This window comes from Hippopotamus amphibius, chromosome 17 (assembly GCF_030028045.1).
Source record: "Hippopotamus amphibius kiboko isolate mHipAmp2 chromosome 17, mHipAmp2.hap2, whole genome shotgun sequence".
In the NCBI taxonomy this organism is placed as follows: Eukaryota; Metazoa; Chordata; class Mammalia; order Artiodactyla; family Hippopotamidae; genus Hippopotamus; species Hippopotamus amphibius.
Genome location: NC_080202.1, coordinates 22,071,168 through 22,090,088, shown reverse-complemented (window position 1 = coordinate 22,090,088; position 18,921 = coordinate 22,071,168). Strand labels below are relative to the sequence as shown.

The 18,921-nt window shown below is 40.5% G+C and overlaps 1 protein-coding gene across 10 annotated transcripts in view; it reads right to left on the bottom strand.

Moving 5' to 3' along the window:
- The window catches only part of ACACA (acetyl-CoA carboxylase alpha), a 281,219-nt gene that overhangs the window by 169,378 nt on the left and 92,920 nt on the right, over positions 1 to 18,921 (bottom strand). For all 10 annotated transcript variants that reach the window (XR_009049894.1, XM_057714164.1, XM_057714165.1 and 7 more), the window contains 5 exons: positions 18,272 to 18,404; positions 16,741 to 16,879; positions 9,910 to 10,019; positions 1,415 to 1,496; positions 350 to 448 (listed from right to left, as the gene is read on the bottom strand). Coding sequence is in view for 9 of the 10 variants with exons in the window: in XM_057714164.1 (XP_057570147.1) it covers positions 350 to 448; positions 1,415 to 1,496; positions 9,910 to 10,019; positions 16,741 to 16,879; positions 18,272 to 18,404 (563 nt within the window). In the remaining variant the exon portion in view is untranslated. The remainder of the gene's footprint in view (positions 1 to 349; positions 449 to 1,414; positions 1,497 to 9,909; positions 10,020 to 16,740; positions 16,880 to 18,271; positions 18,405 to 18,921) is intronic.

Below are 18,921 nucleotides of genomic sequence, written 5' to 3'. Positions count from 1 at the left end.
AGGCCTATTCCACCTAAGAAGTCCATCTCTAAGGAAGATTCCAGCCTACCCAGAGTACATCTGAATCCATAGAACCAGATAAGTTTTCTCAGAGTTTCTCCAAATTAAGTCCTAAGATCATTTACATTACAATTTAGCATCTATATACCTGGTACAAAATTTACATTCCTAGGACATGATGAAATCATAGGTAAGCCAGGAGATACAAGATACCATTAATTAACTTGTATTCTATTTCTATCAAATATCCAATACATTTTAAAGCAGACTTAAGCCCCAAGACCACAGTCCCAAATATCCTACTGAGATTCTCTGCACTTTAAGATACAGACAAGAAATAATTTCTTACCACTGCCACTCCATGGAAGAGTTGGGATACCTGCAGTTTGAGCCACTATGGAAGATGCAATCTTATCCCCCAAAGCCCACATGGCCTGGCTTGGAGGACCTGAAAACAAAACAAGAAAAGAACCCCAACTGTAACATTCTGGCCTCGTTTCTGTCACATGTATTTTGTCTTTCATATAATCATTTTTGTATTTGTCTTGTATCCCCTACAGCACATATTGTCGGCATCACAAACTTGACTATGGGGACTATGTTTTGGCTCATCTTTGTACTCTTTATAGAACCGAATGTAGTAATTTTTTGCATACACTGAGAATTCAATAGATATAAATATATTTTGAATTAAATTCCTGACAAATCTAACTCTGATTTCATCATCTGTCATGATCCAACTTTACCAGATTAACAAAGACTTTTTTTTTTAACCAATATCCTGAAATAAGGACAATAAAGTTTTGGAGGTCAAGTCTAAAATATTATATTCTCCTGGGTCTTATGGAAACCCAAAAGGAAGATTTATTTTTAATAGGCTTTACAAAGTATAATCATCATTACAGGGACAGAGACAGAAACACTTTGAGCTATATAACCTCAAATTTTCTCTCTGTATAGGAGAGCAGAAGAAATAGCTCTCACTTATAGAAATTTAACCTATATGCTTAAATGTGAAAGAAATGATTCATTTTTAAGGGCACACTGCCAGCATATCCTAAGTATTGAATTATCTTCTCTATACAAATATAGGTCCTTTCTCCACATGCCCTCTTAATGTTAATGGTAAAGTTTTTAAAGGCCAGTGTTCTGGAAATCAGAGCCCCCTCCATATCTCATAAAAAAGAACCCAGGGAGAAAAAACACAATCAAGATGCAGGGTATAAGAAACAATGAAGAGTTAAAAAAAAAAAAAAAAGGAAATGAAGAAAAGGGTTACTCTGAGAGCTGCTGACTGATGAAAAAATAGGAGCCCAGTGCATGCTAAAGAGAAGAAAAGCAGAATATGAAGGAGAATATGGGCAAAAATGACAGAGAAACAGAAATACAGGAATAGTATGTCAGAAAGGCTTACCCATGAAGGCGATCCCATTTTTCAAAAGAAGTTCTGGGAGCTTGGGATTCTCAGAAGCATGACCCCAGCCAGCCCAAACTGCCTACCAGGGAACACAATATGATTCACTCTTAAAATACATACTAAAAAGAACATGATAAACTGTATCACTTTCTATCAAGACTGGCCCTGCTCCATGAGGTACAGCAGCTCCACTGAAGCCTAATGTCTAATTCAGCTTCTGTGCCTGATTCTTGGCAAACTTTTTACAGAACAACAATAAGCAGTCCATTGTGGTAAAACCTTGGAAGAGCTCAAAAATCAGTTGAGACTGATATTAAGATCCAGCTAATATTGTTGCTCTTTAGGAAACTCAGTTCATTGCCTTTCAACTAGGCACTGTAGAGCCTCTTCTAAAAATGCTGGTTTTCTTCCACAGGTTGAATTACTTTGGCCACCCAACTCTACTTTTATATCTAGTGGTTAGACTGCCATACAAATCCCGAGATTTTTTTCTCTTTGGGCTTTAAGACACTTACCCTAAACTCCCTAACACAATGTGATAGGGGAGAAACAATCTCCTCCTACACTACCATATTCCAGACTAAGAGTATATTCCAATGGAAATAGACAACTTTTACTTACTAGGAGGTCTGAAGGTGAAATGGATAGAATAACCTGTGAAAGACCCTTACAAACCTCTTGTTTGGATTATGTTTACTTTATGTTGATTCACTCCATTCTTCCCACCTTTCCTTTCCCTGTCTATTATATCCTATATAAAGGCTTTTAACAATGTGCAACATGGGGGATGGAGTCAAGATGGCAGCGTGGGAAGACGCAGAGATCGTGTCTCCCCACAAATAGATCGGCTGCCAGAAGCCATCAGGGGACCTGAGGTCCAAGGAGACCGGAGGAACCCCAGAGCAACCAGGTAGGACCTGGGGGAAGTCAGGGAGGTGGGGAAGGGGAAGCCAGACGGGACTGGCACCCTTGGAGGGGTGGCTGGGTGAGGCGGCAGGTTCCCGCCTGGAGAGACCCTTGGAGGCTGGGGAGATCCGAAAACACAACTGGGTTGCTCCCGCCCAGGAGGCCAGGAGGCCTGCTGAGCTCCCGGGCTTGGGAGCCTACTGGGCTCCCCAGCAGGGTCCTCCGCCCTCCAAGGTCCCCTCCAGACTGTCTGGGTCCTGAGGGTGTGGGAGGGAGGGAGGAGGGGCGAGGAGGTGGAGAGGTGGACTGGTGGGGGTGGGGACTTTGAGATCAGGGTACAGGGAGGCGAGAGAGGCAGACAGTGGGGGTGGGAAGGGATTTCTCCAGGTCAGAAGGATAGGGGAGGTGCGCCACGTATTTCTTCCGGGTGGGTCCTCTACCTTCCAAGGCCCCTCTGGGCTGTTGGTTCTAGAAGTACAGGAGGGAAGCGATGGGGGGAGAAGAAGAGAGGTGGAAGAGGGGAGGGACCCTCTGGGATCAGAGGATCGGGGAGGAGTGGAAGGCATCTCCGCTGCCCACTGGCCCAGGAAGCCTGGTGGGCTCCTGGGCCTGGTCTCCAACTCTCTAGGGTCCCCTTCCAGATGCACTGGTCCCGGGGCGTAGGAGCGTGGCAGGGGAAGAGGAAGAGAGGCAGACCGGTAGTGGGACGTTCCAGGAGCAGAGGACCAGGAGAGGTGCGGCGGACCTTTCCTCTGCTCACTTGGGCCTGGCGGGCCTGCTGGGCTCCTGAGTCTGGTCTTGGTCTCTGGGGCCCTCTCCGGCTGAGTGGGTTGGACAGGCGTGGGAGGGAGGGAGGAGAGGGGAAAAGGAAGAGAGGCAGATAGTGGTGAGGGGGACCTTACAGGACCAGAGGATCAGGGGAGATAATGCAGGAAATCTCCCTACCCATTTGGCACCAGGAGGCCTGTTGCGCCCCCAGATCTGGTCTTCGGTCCCTCAGGGGCCCCTCTAGGTCTCACTGGTCCTAGGGGTGTAGGAGGAAAGCAGGGGAGAAGAGAAGAGGCGAGCAGGGGAGGGGGCCTTCTAGGATTGGAGGATCAAGGGAGGCGGGGAAGGTATTTCCCCTGCCCACTAGCCCTGGGAAGCCTGCTAGGCTCACGGACCTGGTCTTTCACACTCCAGGGCCCCCTCCAGCTGCTTGGGACCTAGGAGAGTGGGGGGTGGGGGACAGGAAGAGAGGCGTACAGGGACCCTACGAGACTGGGAGATCTGAGGAAGTGCTGCAGGCATTACCCTAGCCCAGTTGGCCCTAGGAAGCCTGTTGGGCATCAGAGTCTGGTCCCCTGCCTTCCAGTGCCCCCTCCAGGTGTGAGGGTCCTAGGGGAACAGGAGGGAGGGGTTGAGGAAGAAGAGAACGCAAGGGAGAGGGACCCTCTGAGATTGGAGGACATGGGGGAGGTGCCTACATTTCTCCCACCAACTCGGGCCCAGGGATCCTGCTGGGTACCTGGACCCAGTCCTTTGCCCTCCGGACCAGATGACTTCCTGGGCCCCTCTGCCGCATTGGGCCTAAGCCTCATTCCCCACCACCCCCAGGGCCTTTTCTATGGGTAGGCCTGCCCAATGCCTAACCCCACCCCCTACCCCACCACGCCCCCACAGCCAAGGCCTTTTCTGGCTTTTTTTCTTTTTTTTTTCCCACCTCCTCTCTTTGGCTATTGAAGTTGTTCTACCTTCCAGTTGTTGCGCCATATATTTTATTTTTTTAATTTTTTGTAACACATCTGTTAGTTTCCTATTCTTATCATATTTTTAATCTTGCTATTGTTCTGCTGTTCTCCTTTTTTTTTTTTTTTTTTTTTTTTCATTTTTTTCATTTTCCTGCCCCACACGGCTTGTGGGATCTTGATTCACAAACCCGGGGTCAGGCCTGAGCTCCTCAGGTGGGAGCTCTGAGTCCAAAACACTGGACTAACAGGGAAACCCAGTTCCCAGGGAATATTCATCAGAGTGAAGTCTCCCAGAGGTTCTCACCTCAACACCAAGACCCAGCTATACTCAACAGCCTACAAACTCCAGTGCTTGAAACCTCAGGCCAAATACCCAGTGGGACAAGAACACAATCCCGCCCATCCAAAGTGGGGGGAAAATGAGACAATAAAAAAATATGTCACAGATGAAGGAACAAAGTAAAAATACACAAGACCAAATAAATGAAGAGGAAATAAGAAAATTGCCTGAAAAAGAATTCAGAGTAATGATAGTAAAGAAGATCCAAAATCTCGATAACAAAATAGAGAAAATACAAGAAACAGTTCATAAGGACTCAGAAGAACTAAAGAGCAAACAAACAGTAATGGACAACAAAATAAATTAAAAATACTCTAGATGCTATAAACAGCAGAATAACTGAGGCAGAAGAACGAATAAGTGAGTTGGAAGATAGAATGGGGGAAATAACTGCCACAGAGCAGGAAAGAGAAAAAAGAATAAAAAGAATGGAAGACAGTCTCAGAGACCTTGGTGACAACATTAAGCACACCAACATTCGAATCATAGGCATCCCAGAAGAAGAAGGAAAAAAGAAAGGGTCTGAGAAAATATTTCAAGAGGTTATAGTGGAAAACTTCCCCAACATGGAAAAGGAAATAAATAAGTCCAAGAAGCACAGAGAGTCCCATACAGAATAAACCCAAGGAGAAATACAATGAGGCACATATTAATCAAACTAACAACAATTAAACACAAAGAAAAAATATTAAGAGGAGCAAGAGAAAAGCAACAAATAACATATAAGGGAAAACCCATAAGGATACCAGCTGACCTTTCTGCAGAAACTCTGCAGGCCAGAAGGGAGTGGCAGGATACACTGAAAGTCCTGAGAGAGAAAAACCTACAGCCAAGAAATCTCCACCCAATAAGACTCTCATTCAGATTCGACAGAGAAATCAAAAGCTTTACAGACAAGCAAAAGTTAAGAGAATTCAGCACCACCAAACTAGCCTTACAACAACTGCTAAAGGAACTTTTCTAAGCAGGAAACACAAGAGAAGGAAAGGACCTACAAAAACAAACCCAAAACAATTAAGAAAATGGTAATAGGAACATACATGTCAATAATCACTTTAAATATAAATGGATTAAATGCTCCAACCAAAAGACACAGACTGGCTGAATGGATACAAAAACAAGACGCTTATATATGCTGTCTACAAGAAACCCACTTCAGACCATGGGACACATATAGTCTGCAAGTAAGCAGATGGAAAAAGATATTCCATGCAAATGGAAGTCAAAAGAAAGCTGGAGTAGCAATACTATTATCAGACAAATTAGACTTTAAAGTAAAGGCTATTACAAGAGACAAGGAAGGACACTACATAATGATCAAGGGAACAATCCAAGAAGATATAACAATTGTAAATATCTATGCACCCAACATGGGAGCACCTCAATACATAAGGCAAATGCTAACAGCCATAAAAGGGGAAACCGACAGTAACACAATAACAGTAGGAGACTTTATAACACCCCACTTACATCAATGGACAGATCATCCAAACAGAAAATAAATAAGGAAACACAAGCTTTAAATGACACATTAGACCAACCTGACTTGATATTTATAGGACATGCCATCCAAAAACTACAGAATACACTTTCTTCTCGAGTGCACAAGGGACATTCTCCAGGATAGACCACACCTTGGGTCACAAATCAAGCCTTGGTAAATTCAAGAAAACTGAAATCGTATCAGGCATTTTCTCTAACCACAATGCCATGACACTAGATATCAATTACCTGAAAAAAACTGTAAAAAATACAAATACATGGAGGCTAAACAATTCACTATTAAACAACCAAGAAATCAATGAAGAAATAAAAGAGGAAATCAAAAAATACCTAGAAACAAATGACAATGAAAACACAACAACCCAAAACCTATGGGATGCAGCAAAAGCAGTTCTAAGAGGGATGTTTATAGCAATACAGTCCCACCTCAAGAAACAAGAAATATATCAAATAAACAACCTAACTTCACACCTAAAACAATTAGAGAAAGAAGAACAAAAAAGCCCCAAAGTGAGCAGAAGGAAAGAAATCATAAAGATCAGATCAGAAATAAATGAAAAAGAAAGAAAGGAAACAACAGCAAAGATCAATAAAACTAAAAGCTGGTTCTTTGAGAAGCTAAACAAAATTGATAAACCATTAGCCAGCCTCATCAGGAAACAAAGGGAGAAGACACAAATCAACAGAATTAGAAATGAAAAAGGAGAAGTAACAACAGACACCACAGAAATACAAAAGATCATGAGAGACTACTACAAGCAACTATATGCCAATAAATGGGATAACCTGGAAGAAATGGATACATTCTTAGAAAAGTACAATCTTCCAAGACTGAACCAGGAAAAAATAGAAAATATGCACAGACCAATCACAAGTACGGAAATTGAGACTGTGATTAAAAATCTCCCAACAAACAAAAGCCCAGTGCCAGAAGGATTCACAGGCGAATTCTACCAAACATTTAGAGAAGAGCTAACACCTATCCTTCTCAAACTCTTCCAAAATATAGCAGAAGGAGGAACATTCCCAAACTCATTCTACGAGGCCACCATCACCCGGATACCAAAACCAGGCAAAGATGTCACAGAAAAAGAAAATGACAGGCCAATATCACTGATGAATACAGATGCAAAAATCCTCAACAAATTACTAGCTAACAGAATCCAACAGCACATGAAAAAGACCATACATCATGATCAAGTGGGGTTTATCCCTGGAATGCAAGGATTCTTCAATATACACAAATCAATCAATGTGATACATCACATTAACAAACTGAAGGATAAAAACCATATGATCATCTCAATAGACGCAGAAAAAGCTTTTTACAAAATGCAACATCCATTTATAATAAAAATTCTCCAGAAAGTGGGCATAGAAGGAAATTCCTTCAACATAATAAAGGCCATACATGACAAACCAACAGCCAACATTGTTCTAAATGGTGAAAAACTGAAAGCATTCCCTCTAAGAAGAGAGACAAGACAAGGGTATCCACTCTCACCATTACTATTTAACATAGTTTTGGAAGTTTTAGCCACAGCAATCAGAGAAGAAAAAGAAATAAAAGGAATCCAAATTGGAAAAGAAGAAGTAAAATTGTCACCCTTTGCAGATGACATGATATTACACACAGAAAACACTAAAGATTCTACCAGAAAACTGCAAGCACTAACTGATGAATTTAGTAAAGTAGCAGGATATAAAATTAATGCACAGAAATCTCTTGCATTCCTATATGCTAACAATGAAAGAGCAGAAAGAGAAATTAAGGAAACGCTCCCATTTGCCATTGCAAAAAAAGAATAAAATACCTAGGAATAAACCTGCCTAAGGAGGCAAAAGGCCTGTACACAGAAAACTATAAGACACTGATGAAATAAATCAAAGACGATACAAACAGATGGAGGGACATACCATGTTCTTGGTTTGGAAGAATCAACATTGTGAAAATGACTATCCTACCCAAAGCAAATGACAGATTCAATGCAATCCCTATCAAATTACCAATGGCATTTTTCACAGAACTAGAACAAGAAATCTTATGATTTGTAGGGAAACACAAAAGACCCCAAATAGCCAAAGCAATCTTGAGAAGGAAAGACAGAGTTGGTGGAATTAGGCTTCCTGACTTCAAACTATACTACAAGGCTACAGTGATCAAGACAGTATGGTACTGGCACAAAAACAGAAAGGAAGATCAATGGAACAGAATAGAGAACCCAGAGGTAAATCCAAGCACATACGGGCACCTTATCTTTGACAAAGGAGGTAAGAATATACAATGGAAAAAAGCCTCTTCAATAAGTGGTGCTGGGAAAATTGGACAGCAACATGTAAAAGAATGAAATTAGAACACTTCCTAACACCATACACAAAAATAAACTCAAAATGGATTAAAGACCTACATGTAAGGCCAGACATTATAAAACTCCTAGAGGAAAACATAGGCAGAACACTCTATGACATACTTCAAAGCAAGATCCTTTTTGACCCACCTCCTAGAATAATGGAAATAAAATCAAGAAATACAAATGGCACCTAATGAAACTTAAAAGCTTTTGCACAGCGAAAGAAACCATAAACAAGACAACCCTCAGAATGGCAGAATGGGAGAAAATACTTGCCAATGAAGCAACGGACAAAGGATTCATCTCCAGAATATACAAGCAGCTCATGCAGCTTAATACCAAAAAAGCAAATAACCCAATCCACAAATGGGCAGAAGACCTAAATAGACATTTCTCCAAAGAAGATATTCAGATGGCTAACAAACACATGAAAAGATGCTCAACATCACTAATCATTAGAGAAATGCAAGTCAAAGCCACAATGAGGTATCACCTCACACCAGTCAGAATGGCCATCATCACAAAATCTAGAAACAATAAATGTTGGAGAGGGTGTGGAGAAAAGGGAACTCTCCTGCACTGTTGGTGGGAATGTAAGCTGGTACAGACACTATGGAAAAGTTTGGAGGTTCCTTAAAAAACTGAAAATGGAACTACCATATGACCCAGTAATCCCACTACTGGGCATATACCCAGAGAAAACCATAATCCAAAAAGAAACATGTACCATAATGTTTATTGCAGCACTATTTACAATAGCCAAGACATGGAAGCAACCTAAATGCCCATCAACAGATGAATGGATAAAGAAAATGTGGCACAAATATACAATGGAATATTACTCAGCCATAAAAAAGGAATGAAAGTGAACCACATGTAACGAGGTGGACAGACCTAGAGACTGTCATACAGAGCAAAGTAAGCCAGAAAGAGAAAAACAAATACCGTATGCTAACTCATATATATGGAACCTAAAAAAATGGTACTGATGAACCCAGTGACAGGGCAAGAATAAAGATGCAGATGTAGAGAATGGACTTGAGCACACGGGGCTGGGGGTGGGGGGGTGGTGAAGGGGAAGCTGGGATGAAGTGATAGAGTAGCATAGACATATTTAAACTACCAACTGTAAAATAGATAGCTAGTGGGAAGTTGCTGTGTAACAAAGGGAGATCAACTCGATGATGGGCGATGCCTTAGAGGGCCAGGACAGGGAGGGTGGGAGGGAGTCATGGGAGGGAGGGGATATGGGGATATATGTATAAATACAGCTGATTCACTTTGGTGTACCTCAAAAGCTGGTACAAGAGTGTAAAGCAACTATATTCCAATAAAGAGCTTAAAAAAACAAAACAAACAAAAACAATGTGCAACAAAGATGCTTCATATAAAATTAATGGTTCTGCACTGGCTACCCCCTTGTGCCCTAATGGGGGGTAAAATGGCTGAATTTGGCATAGGGAACTCTTCTCAATACTCTGTAATGACCTATATGGGAAAAGAATCTTAACATTAAGAGTGGATACATGTATACGTATAACTGATTCACTTTGCTGTACAGCAAGAATGAATACAACATTTTAAATCAACTAGACTCCAATAAAAAAAAATTTTTTTTAAAAGGCTGAATTTGGTTTTCAAGGAGACGCTGGCATCTCTTACTTGCACTGGGATCCTTTTAGCAATATCGAGAATTAATTCCACATTTGCATAGTTGTTGTTGTTTGGACCTCCTGGTACTGGCACGTAGTGATCTGCCATCTTAATGTATTCTGGAATCACAAGCAAATTAACAGAGAACACTTGCTTTATTTTCAGAAATGTAACAACAGAGCAAAAACTACATAAAGGACAGGTACTATCATACATAAATCACGGGACACACTGCATTAATGGGGTAATTTCCAGAACCATTTATTTGGAGGCTCTTTGTTCAGTCACTAAACAAAAATGGGCACTAAAATGGGGTGATCTCATCATTAGGAAGCTCTTACACTAAAACAGCAGTTCTCAAACATTTCACCATGTGACCTTTTTGAAGGGTCTGCATGATTTCTATAGCAAAGATGTCTGTCACTTAGAGGCCCATTATTCTATTCTGAGAAAAAGTTCTGTGATGCCTTTTGTCTTTAACTTACACTATATTCTGAGAAAGCCCTTTTCCTGGTATAAAGCTGAGACAGAATGGGGAAACAGGGTAGAGTCTGGAGGTCTGTAGGCTGGCCAAACAGGAAAGGTTAGTTACAGGAATCTATCAAGTGCTTGGAAAACGTTTATCTGGATGGATACTAGGTATTTGAAAGATATCTTAAAAAGATAATTTCTTTCCCTCCTGACATTTTGTTGTTGTTGTTGTTGTTCAGTAGTATCCCTTTTCAAACCTGTCACCTGATGTTTCTCTCTTCCTTTTCTGGCAGTAATTGTGGCAGAGCAGCTACAGTGTGCAGGGAGTGTACTGAGCACTTTTTATATGTTATGTCATTTAATCCTCAACAATCCCATATATAATATGCATTATTATCACCCAGTTTACAGGGAGTTATGGCTTGCAGCAGTTAAATAACTTGCTCAAGGTCCACCTCCACCATATTTATTATGTTTCTTATCTCTTGCTCTTAATTTTTGAAGGTTTTAAGTCCTTCTTAAAAAATCCCATTCATAGTAAGATATGAGGCCCTAACAGCTTGTTCAAAATAAAAAGAGATGTAGCGTTACCTTTGATTATGAGGGAAAGCATGCTGATTATTTAGAAAATGTATCAGGATGTAATAATATGTACTGTTTCTTAAAAATCAAAATCATCCATTGTCAGGATGCCCTGGTTGCTCAGTGGTTAAGAATCCGCCTGCCAATGCAGGGGACACGGGTTCGATCCCTGGTCTGAGAAGATCCCACATGCCACGGGGCAACTAAGACCACGCACTACAACTACTAAGCCTGCACTCTGGAGCCCAAGAGCCACAACTAGTGAGCCCGCATGCCACAAGTACTGAAGCCCGCACGCCTAGAGCCCGTGCTCTGCAGCAAGAGAAGCCACCGCAATGAGAAGCCCATGCACTGCAACGAAGAGTAGCCCCTACTCACTGCAACTAGAGAAAGCCTGTGTGCAGCAACAAAGACCCAATGCAGCCAATAAATAAATAAATAAATATCACCCATTGTGCCATCACTCAGAGATAATCAGTTCATACTTTGAAATACTAGAAACAATAAACTGCTAACCAATTTAATATAGTGTGGATATCTTCCCATATTAACCGAACTACTTTAGACTCTTGCAAATAAGGGTGCCAAATTTACTATATGCGCATCTATACTGGGTGCTATCAATTTTGAAATTTTGCCAATCCTCTAAAATTTTTAAAATCCCAATCTATTATTATTTTGGTTTGCATTTCTTTGATTATCATTGGAATTGAATCTCTTTTCATGTGTTTATTGTTCCTTTTTAATTCTTCTTTTATGGAAGATCCATGTTCTTTGTTCATTTTCTTTTGAAGGGTGTCTTTTGCTCATATTATAGGTAGAAACTCTTTGCTGTTAACATGTTTTTCCAGATTATCACTTGTCTAACTTTTTCTCTTTCTTTTTTTCTATTCTTTTCTTTCCTTCCTTCCTTTTTTGGGGGAGGATAAGAAAGGATTTATTACCTACAGTAAGGAGAACACTGGGGACCTTCCTCAAAGCAGTCTTCTTTCCCTCCCTCCCTTCCTTTCTTTACCTTTCTTTTTATTTGCTATATAGAAATTTTTATGTAGTCAAATCTATCTAACTTTTCTACTGTGATACATAGTCTTTTCTATAGTTCAGTGGCCCCAAATACACACAAAAAGTTACTTTAATTGCTGACCTACATCCTAAACACACATACAGACACACACATAGAGTCTGCAAAGGTATTGCTGTCATCAACCAACAACAGTTTAAAGTTCTATAGCAATCAATCTTCTATTATCATTATTATAGACATTAAAGAAGAAAGAAGGCCTGGGAGGTAGAAAAAGAACGTTCGTCCTAATTATACAGCTTGTATTTCTCCAACATCTCTTAGTATTTCTCTATCATCTCCTAGTTCCCACAGTTATCAGAACTGATTTCACTAATTATTCACCTCTCCAACTTCCCCAATAACTATCAGGAGATAAAAATATGCAACTGGTCAATTATTACCATCCTTACCATCCCCTAACCTGTCGATTTTACCTGTTCCCCTCCAGGCTCAGAGGATGAAATCCTCTCTTCATGATAACGTCCATCTAAGTTATTCTTTTTTGTAATTTTTTAAACTGTAAAAATACTTCGTGTTTTAAATTGGATTACAGTGATGACTGCATATGATGACTGAGTCTTAAATTTACTAAGACTCATAGAACTGTACTTTTTAAAGGGAAACTTGTTATGGGTACTTTTAAAGGGTATAAATTATACTCAACAAAGATATCAAAATAATTAACATAGGGACTTCCCTGGTGGCACAGTGGTTAAGAATCCACCTGCCAAGGCAGGGGACATGGGTTCGATCCCTGGTCTGGGAAGATCCCACATGCCTCAGAGCAACTAAGCCTGTGTGCCACAACTACTGAGCCTGTGTGCTGCAACTACTGAAGCCCACATGCCTAGAGCCTGTGCTCACCAACAAGAGAAGCCACCACAATGAGAAGCCTGCATACCACAACGAAGAGTAGCCCCGCTTGCAGCAACTAGAGAAAGCCATAACAAAGTCCCAATGCAGCCAAAAAAAAATAATAGAAAGTTTAGAGAAAATGAAAAAGGAAGAATCCTCCAAAATGCTAATTTCTAACTTCAATACCACTGGTATTATAATCCTTTCTAGAATTCTATTCTTTAAATAACTTTTAAAGAAATTATAAAATTGTATAAACTCTACATAAAAAAGGTAGAAAAAGCAGAAACACAAATAAAAATTAAAACACCCCAAAATCCCACCCCCAGAAGTAACCAGACTGTTGTTTTGGAAATATGTCATAATACCATTTTTTTTAATTAATGTTTTTATTTTTTATTTTTGGCTGCATTGGGTCTTTGTTGCTGTGCGCAGGCTTTCTCTAGCTGCAGTGAGAGGGGGCTACTCTTTGTTGCAGTGTGTGGGCTTCTTATTGTGGTGGCTTCTCTTGTTGCAGAGCATGGGGCCTAGAGCACACGGGCTTCAGTAGTTGTGGCACACAGGCTCAGCAGTTGTGGCTCACAACCTCTACAGCACAGGCTCAGTAGTTGTGGCGCACAGGCTTAGTTGCTCCGTGGCATGTGGGATCTTCCCAGACCAGGGATCCAACCCATGTCCCCTGCATTGGCAGGCAGATTCTTAACCACTGCACCACGAGGAAAGTCCCACCATTTTTTTTTTTCCTGACTATACACAACGTCCTTTCTTTCTATTATTATATCATGCTACCAGTCTCCTTATAGTCAACTTTTCTCTAAGCAATTGTGATGGACAGACACTGCATCTGTCCCCACGATCCCAAGTCTCCAGGTATGCATATCCTAAGTTATCCCCTCTCCTTGGGTGTGGGCACAATCTATGACTTGCTTTTCGCCAAGCGAATATGACAAGGATGAGGAGATGTCACTTCCAAACTAACACTGAATAAAGTATGTAGCTGATCTTACTGGGAGACTTTCCCTTGCTGGCTTTGAGGAAGCAGGCAGTCATTTTGGGATGGCCCACATTACAAGGAGCCAAGAGCAGTCTCTAGCCAACAACCAGTGACACCACCAGGCCCTCAGTCCGACAGCCCACAGAAAACTGAATGCTGCCAACGACAATGTGAGTTTGAAAGCAGGTCCACCCCAAGTCCAGCCTCAGATGAGACTGCAGCCCCAGCTGAATACTGATGGTGGCCCTGTGATAACCTGAAGCAGAAGACCCAGCTACAGAAACTGTGCAATTATAAGTGTCCCTTGTTTTAAGTTGCTAAATCTGCGGTAACACTGTTACACAGTAATATTGAAACAGTATAAGAATTTGTCAGAATGCATTCTCAGGCCAATAAATGTTATCCCACAAGATATTTTTTAATGGCTGCCTGGTATTTCATAGAATTGGTGTAACACATTTTATGTAACTAATCCACTAATGGTGGGCACTTTGGTTATGCCCGGTTTCTTGTTGTTTTAAGTACACTGCAATGAGTATCCCCGTACGAACATATTTGCCCCTGTTCCTGATTTTTGTTCCTCCTGAGTACGTCTGTCCACTTGTGCTCATGACCCCATCCCCTGCCATCTCCTCCAGCTCTCTTGTGTACTGCTACCCGCCCCCACCCCCGCCCTTGGCTCCTTCCTCTCAGAAACATTCCCAAGTCTCTTCCACTCTAAAAAACAAAAATTCTCTCTTGACTCTGAATTCCTCTTCAGTTACTGCCTTTTCTTTTTCTCTTCTCATCCAAAATTCTCAAAAAACTTATCCACATTGGCTGTCTCCATGTCGCAATCCACTCATTCCTTATCTTCCTATGTTAGCCTGCATACTCACATTGTTCCACTGAAACTATTCCTTGCAAAGGTTACCAATGATTCCCTAATCACTGGACAGGTTTCGATTCCTGTTTTACTGGACTACTGACACATTTGACCCTTCCTTATTGAAATCCTCTTTTCTCTTTGTTTTTCTCTTCTGTTTCTTCTATTTCTCTGACCATTTCTTCTCAACATTGTTTATGGGACTGTCTTCCTGAGTCTATCCCTAAATTTAAGCCTTCTATAAAATTTCATCCTTAATACTCTTCTCTTCATTTTCTATCTGTTCTTTCAGGAGGGAGGGTTAACTATCACATATTTGCTGATAATATACACTCAATCTCTAGTTCTCATTATTTCTAAATTCTAGAAGGATATATTCAATTTTTGGTAGGATTTCTAGAATCTGCTTATATCACATGTACTCCAAACCTAGTCTGTCTCCCCACAGAAAACAAAAACAACAACAAAAAAGGATAAAAAAAAACAGAAAACACAAAAAACCCCAAAACCTTGCTCTTCTTACTATATTATCTATTATTCTATCCTTCTTGATGGTGCTAACTTGAAAACCAAGACCATCCTTGACAAATACTAGATCATGTCTTGTACTTTAACAAGCTACCTGCAATTTCCAGAATATGTTCTTTTTGCCTGTAACACCCTTGTCTTCCCCCTACTTGCTTCACTAACTCTTACTCATTCTTGGGTAGACATAACTTCTTTCAGAAAGCTCTCTTAACCCTGATAATTTCTCTTAACCCTTAACCCAAGAGCAGGGGCCAGAGTTACCACATCTCACCTCTGTGTTCTCATAGTACTCTGTGCATGTTTGTATTATAGCACTTACCCCATTGTATTGAAATGATTTGTTTCCTAGAGCAAGGTCACAGCTTATTAAACTGTGGGTCTCCATGTGCACTGAGTGAATGAATAAATGAATTAATAGGAGCACCACGTAGAAACAGGGAAAAAGAAACCATGCAAGGTAGTTTACATTTATTACACACAATTTCATCTTTACAAGTATTCTGTGAAAGACATGGTTTTCCTTTTACAGATATGAAATTGCAGCTCAGAGATGTCGAAGGGTCAATCTAAATGATTTCATATAATAACATCTATTTTTCCAATAAATTGGTGTCTTCTCCATTTCTAAAGATAATATAATAACCCTTACTCCTTAGGAATAGTTTTAATATCATAGCCTCAATATAGAGAGTACATATAAAGACCAAAATAGGTTTTAAAAGATAGCTTTTTAAAGAGCTAATGTTATCTGTGTCTACTTTATCTCGGAGATTATACTTTAATGATAAAATGTATGAAGAGGAAGAACTAGCCACAACCTCTCAGTTACACCAACAGTCTTTTTTATTTTTTATTTTTTTATTTTTATTTTTTGGCACACGGGCTTTAGTTGCTCCGTGGCATGTGGGATCTTCCTGGAGCTAGGATCGAACCCGTGACCTCTGCATTGGCAGGCAGATTCTTAACCACTGCGCCACCTAGGAAGCCCCACACCAACAGTCTTTATCTACCACTCTCAGAAGCAAGACCATCTAAGCAGAGAGAATATGCAGAAGAGCCTGCAGAGTGAAACCTACTTGGGTCCCAAGAGGTCTCCCCCCACTCTCATCCCCCCACCAGGAGGAGGGGAAAAAAGAATCTTAACCCTAAAATTCTCTAAAGTTCAATGTAGCTCATAAGGGAAATAGCATTTCCTTCCAAACCTTTCTACTTACACATGCTAAAGAATGTGGCTTAGCAAACAACACACTAAAAACCCAAATCAACACTTTGGTTAAATTTCTACTTACTTTTACTTAGAACCCAGGCATCTTCCTTGAGATAAATACAGTACAATCCTTTTCTATGCCTATTATTGACACTGTTTAAAAGAGAAACCCTTAGGTTTGGGAATCCCTCTGAGTTAACATTCTCCTCCCTAACGGTTGTGCCATTCAATGTTTTATGCTCGAGGATGATGCTTTCTTAATGTTAATAACTTACCCGCATTTGCTTTCAGGTCTTCAGGTGTGACCATGACAACAAATCGGATTGCACGCTCATTTCGAAACATCTCATAAGACCACCGGCGGATAGACCGCATGCATTTCACGGCTGCAATGCCATTGTTGGCAATGAGAACCTGGGAGAGCGGGAGCATAGGAGTTGGAGACAGGTAGAAAAGACAGGCAAAGATGAAGGAAACAGATGAAATCACTTCTGTAGATCTTTCTTGGAAAAGCCAGCGTTTCAACTAGGAATTGGTATTGCTGATCTAGGCAATTAGGAACCAACTTCCACGTGATCAAGGGATATTGTAAGATGTTAGCTAAGCAAATACTTCAATATGTGCCAGCTAAAACTTACTCCTTTCTAACTTCATTTCTTGAAGTTTTAATCAGTTACTCAAATCTTGTGAGTCTGTGAATTATTCTTCCATACCTACTATTACAGAATATAGGAAACAAACTTCAAGGGGAAGATGGATATCAAATAAGGCTGGGGGAAGACACAAAAGTGTAGTGTCATGCACTATTCTCTGCTATAGTGAAACAAGGCACACAGCCCTGAACATGTATAAAAACGCCTACACTAGCCACCACCTCTCTCCAGAATGCTGAATTCAAATGCCTCAGAATTGTAGAGACTGCTCCAGAAAGCATGGTCACAAGAAAAAAAGTAGACGGATCAATGATCCTGAGACTTCTCTGTTAAATAAAACATTCACCTCCTTACCTGTCTTGCAATCATGACCCTGATGATAACACAGGTTGGGAGACATGTAATCTCTCCTCACTGGAAGGCTAAGAGGAGTACATCACTAAAGCAATACTTTTAGGAGTGGGATACTAATACTTTTAATCACTGCAAGCTATTTCAACCAAGTCATCCTCTCAGCTCTGACATGGTTCAGATAAAAGTGACACAGATTTACTCACAACATTTCAGAATACTTGTAATCTCTTTAAGTACGGGGGTGAGTCAAAAATTATCTGCACTCTGGCTGTAGAATTTATACAAGTTTTAATATAACTGGAGAGCAGACAATTTTTGACTCACTCTCATATTTCATATGGTATATTCCCTGTAAATATCTCAAATTCCTGGTGGAACCCAGTAAATTACAGTGTATCAAACTTGTTTAAGCCTTCTGTTCTGAAACCCTCTCCACTCCCTTAGCTCTAAATCCAATGTTATGACATATTACCTCCTCACCACCACCCTACAAGCTAATCAATTTCTCATATCCTCTCAAATCAGTGCAGCCCAACCCCATAAAAACTGCAAGATCTTTCTAAAAGCACTTTATAGGCATTGCTTCATCTTCTTACTTAGTTATGACCAAATTATCAGTGGTAAATACATATAACAGAAAATAGTGAAACTATTTAATGGGATTCTAGGGAGGCAGAAAGGATAATCCTGCAGTCTCAGAAACTCAAACTAAAACAGTTTTGAGCAAATCTAGACAACAAACCTAGGCATTAAATCTCATGTACCTCTGAAAAAAATAATTCAGCAGGTTAAAACTTACCTTCTCAATCACTTTATTCCCACCAAAACGAGTAACAAACTCCGCTGGAGAAGCTACGGTAAAATCTCGCTGTGAGTCTATTTTCTTTCGGTCTCGACCTTGCTTTACTAGGTGCAAGCCAGACATGCTGGATCTAAAGAAATAAAGAAGCCGTGAAAGTCTACAGATAAGATTTCTTCACATCATCTATCTCCCCTGGAGACCTGCTTTTCCCTACCTGACTTCTAAGAGCACTTCCAATCGCACCCTTGTGAAGAACGTATGCTGGCAGACCACAGTTTTTAAATAGAAGAGAGAAAAGAAAATGATCTTTGCTTGTGGAAGTTTAAGGAAAAAAATAATTTTTCCTAAATAATAAAAGGCAATATTAAGGTTTACCAACAGATGCCATCATAAAGAGAGAGGCAAAGAATAGACTAAAATTAGGTGGTATAAATAATAGACTTGGAGAGACTGTTGAAACTAAAATAAACAAACAAACAACGACAACAAAAATTAGCAAGCCTGTTTCTGGATTATGATTCTGACACACAGATGACCTTCACCTTGGTATCTCTAGTCTCTAGCCACCATCTTCCTTACAAGCTATAACTCCACATTTTTAACTGCCTACTAAATGTTTTACTTGGATATCCCATAGACATTTCAAA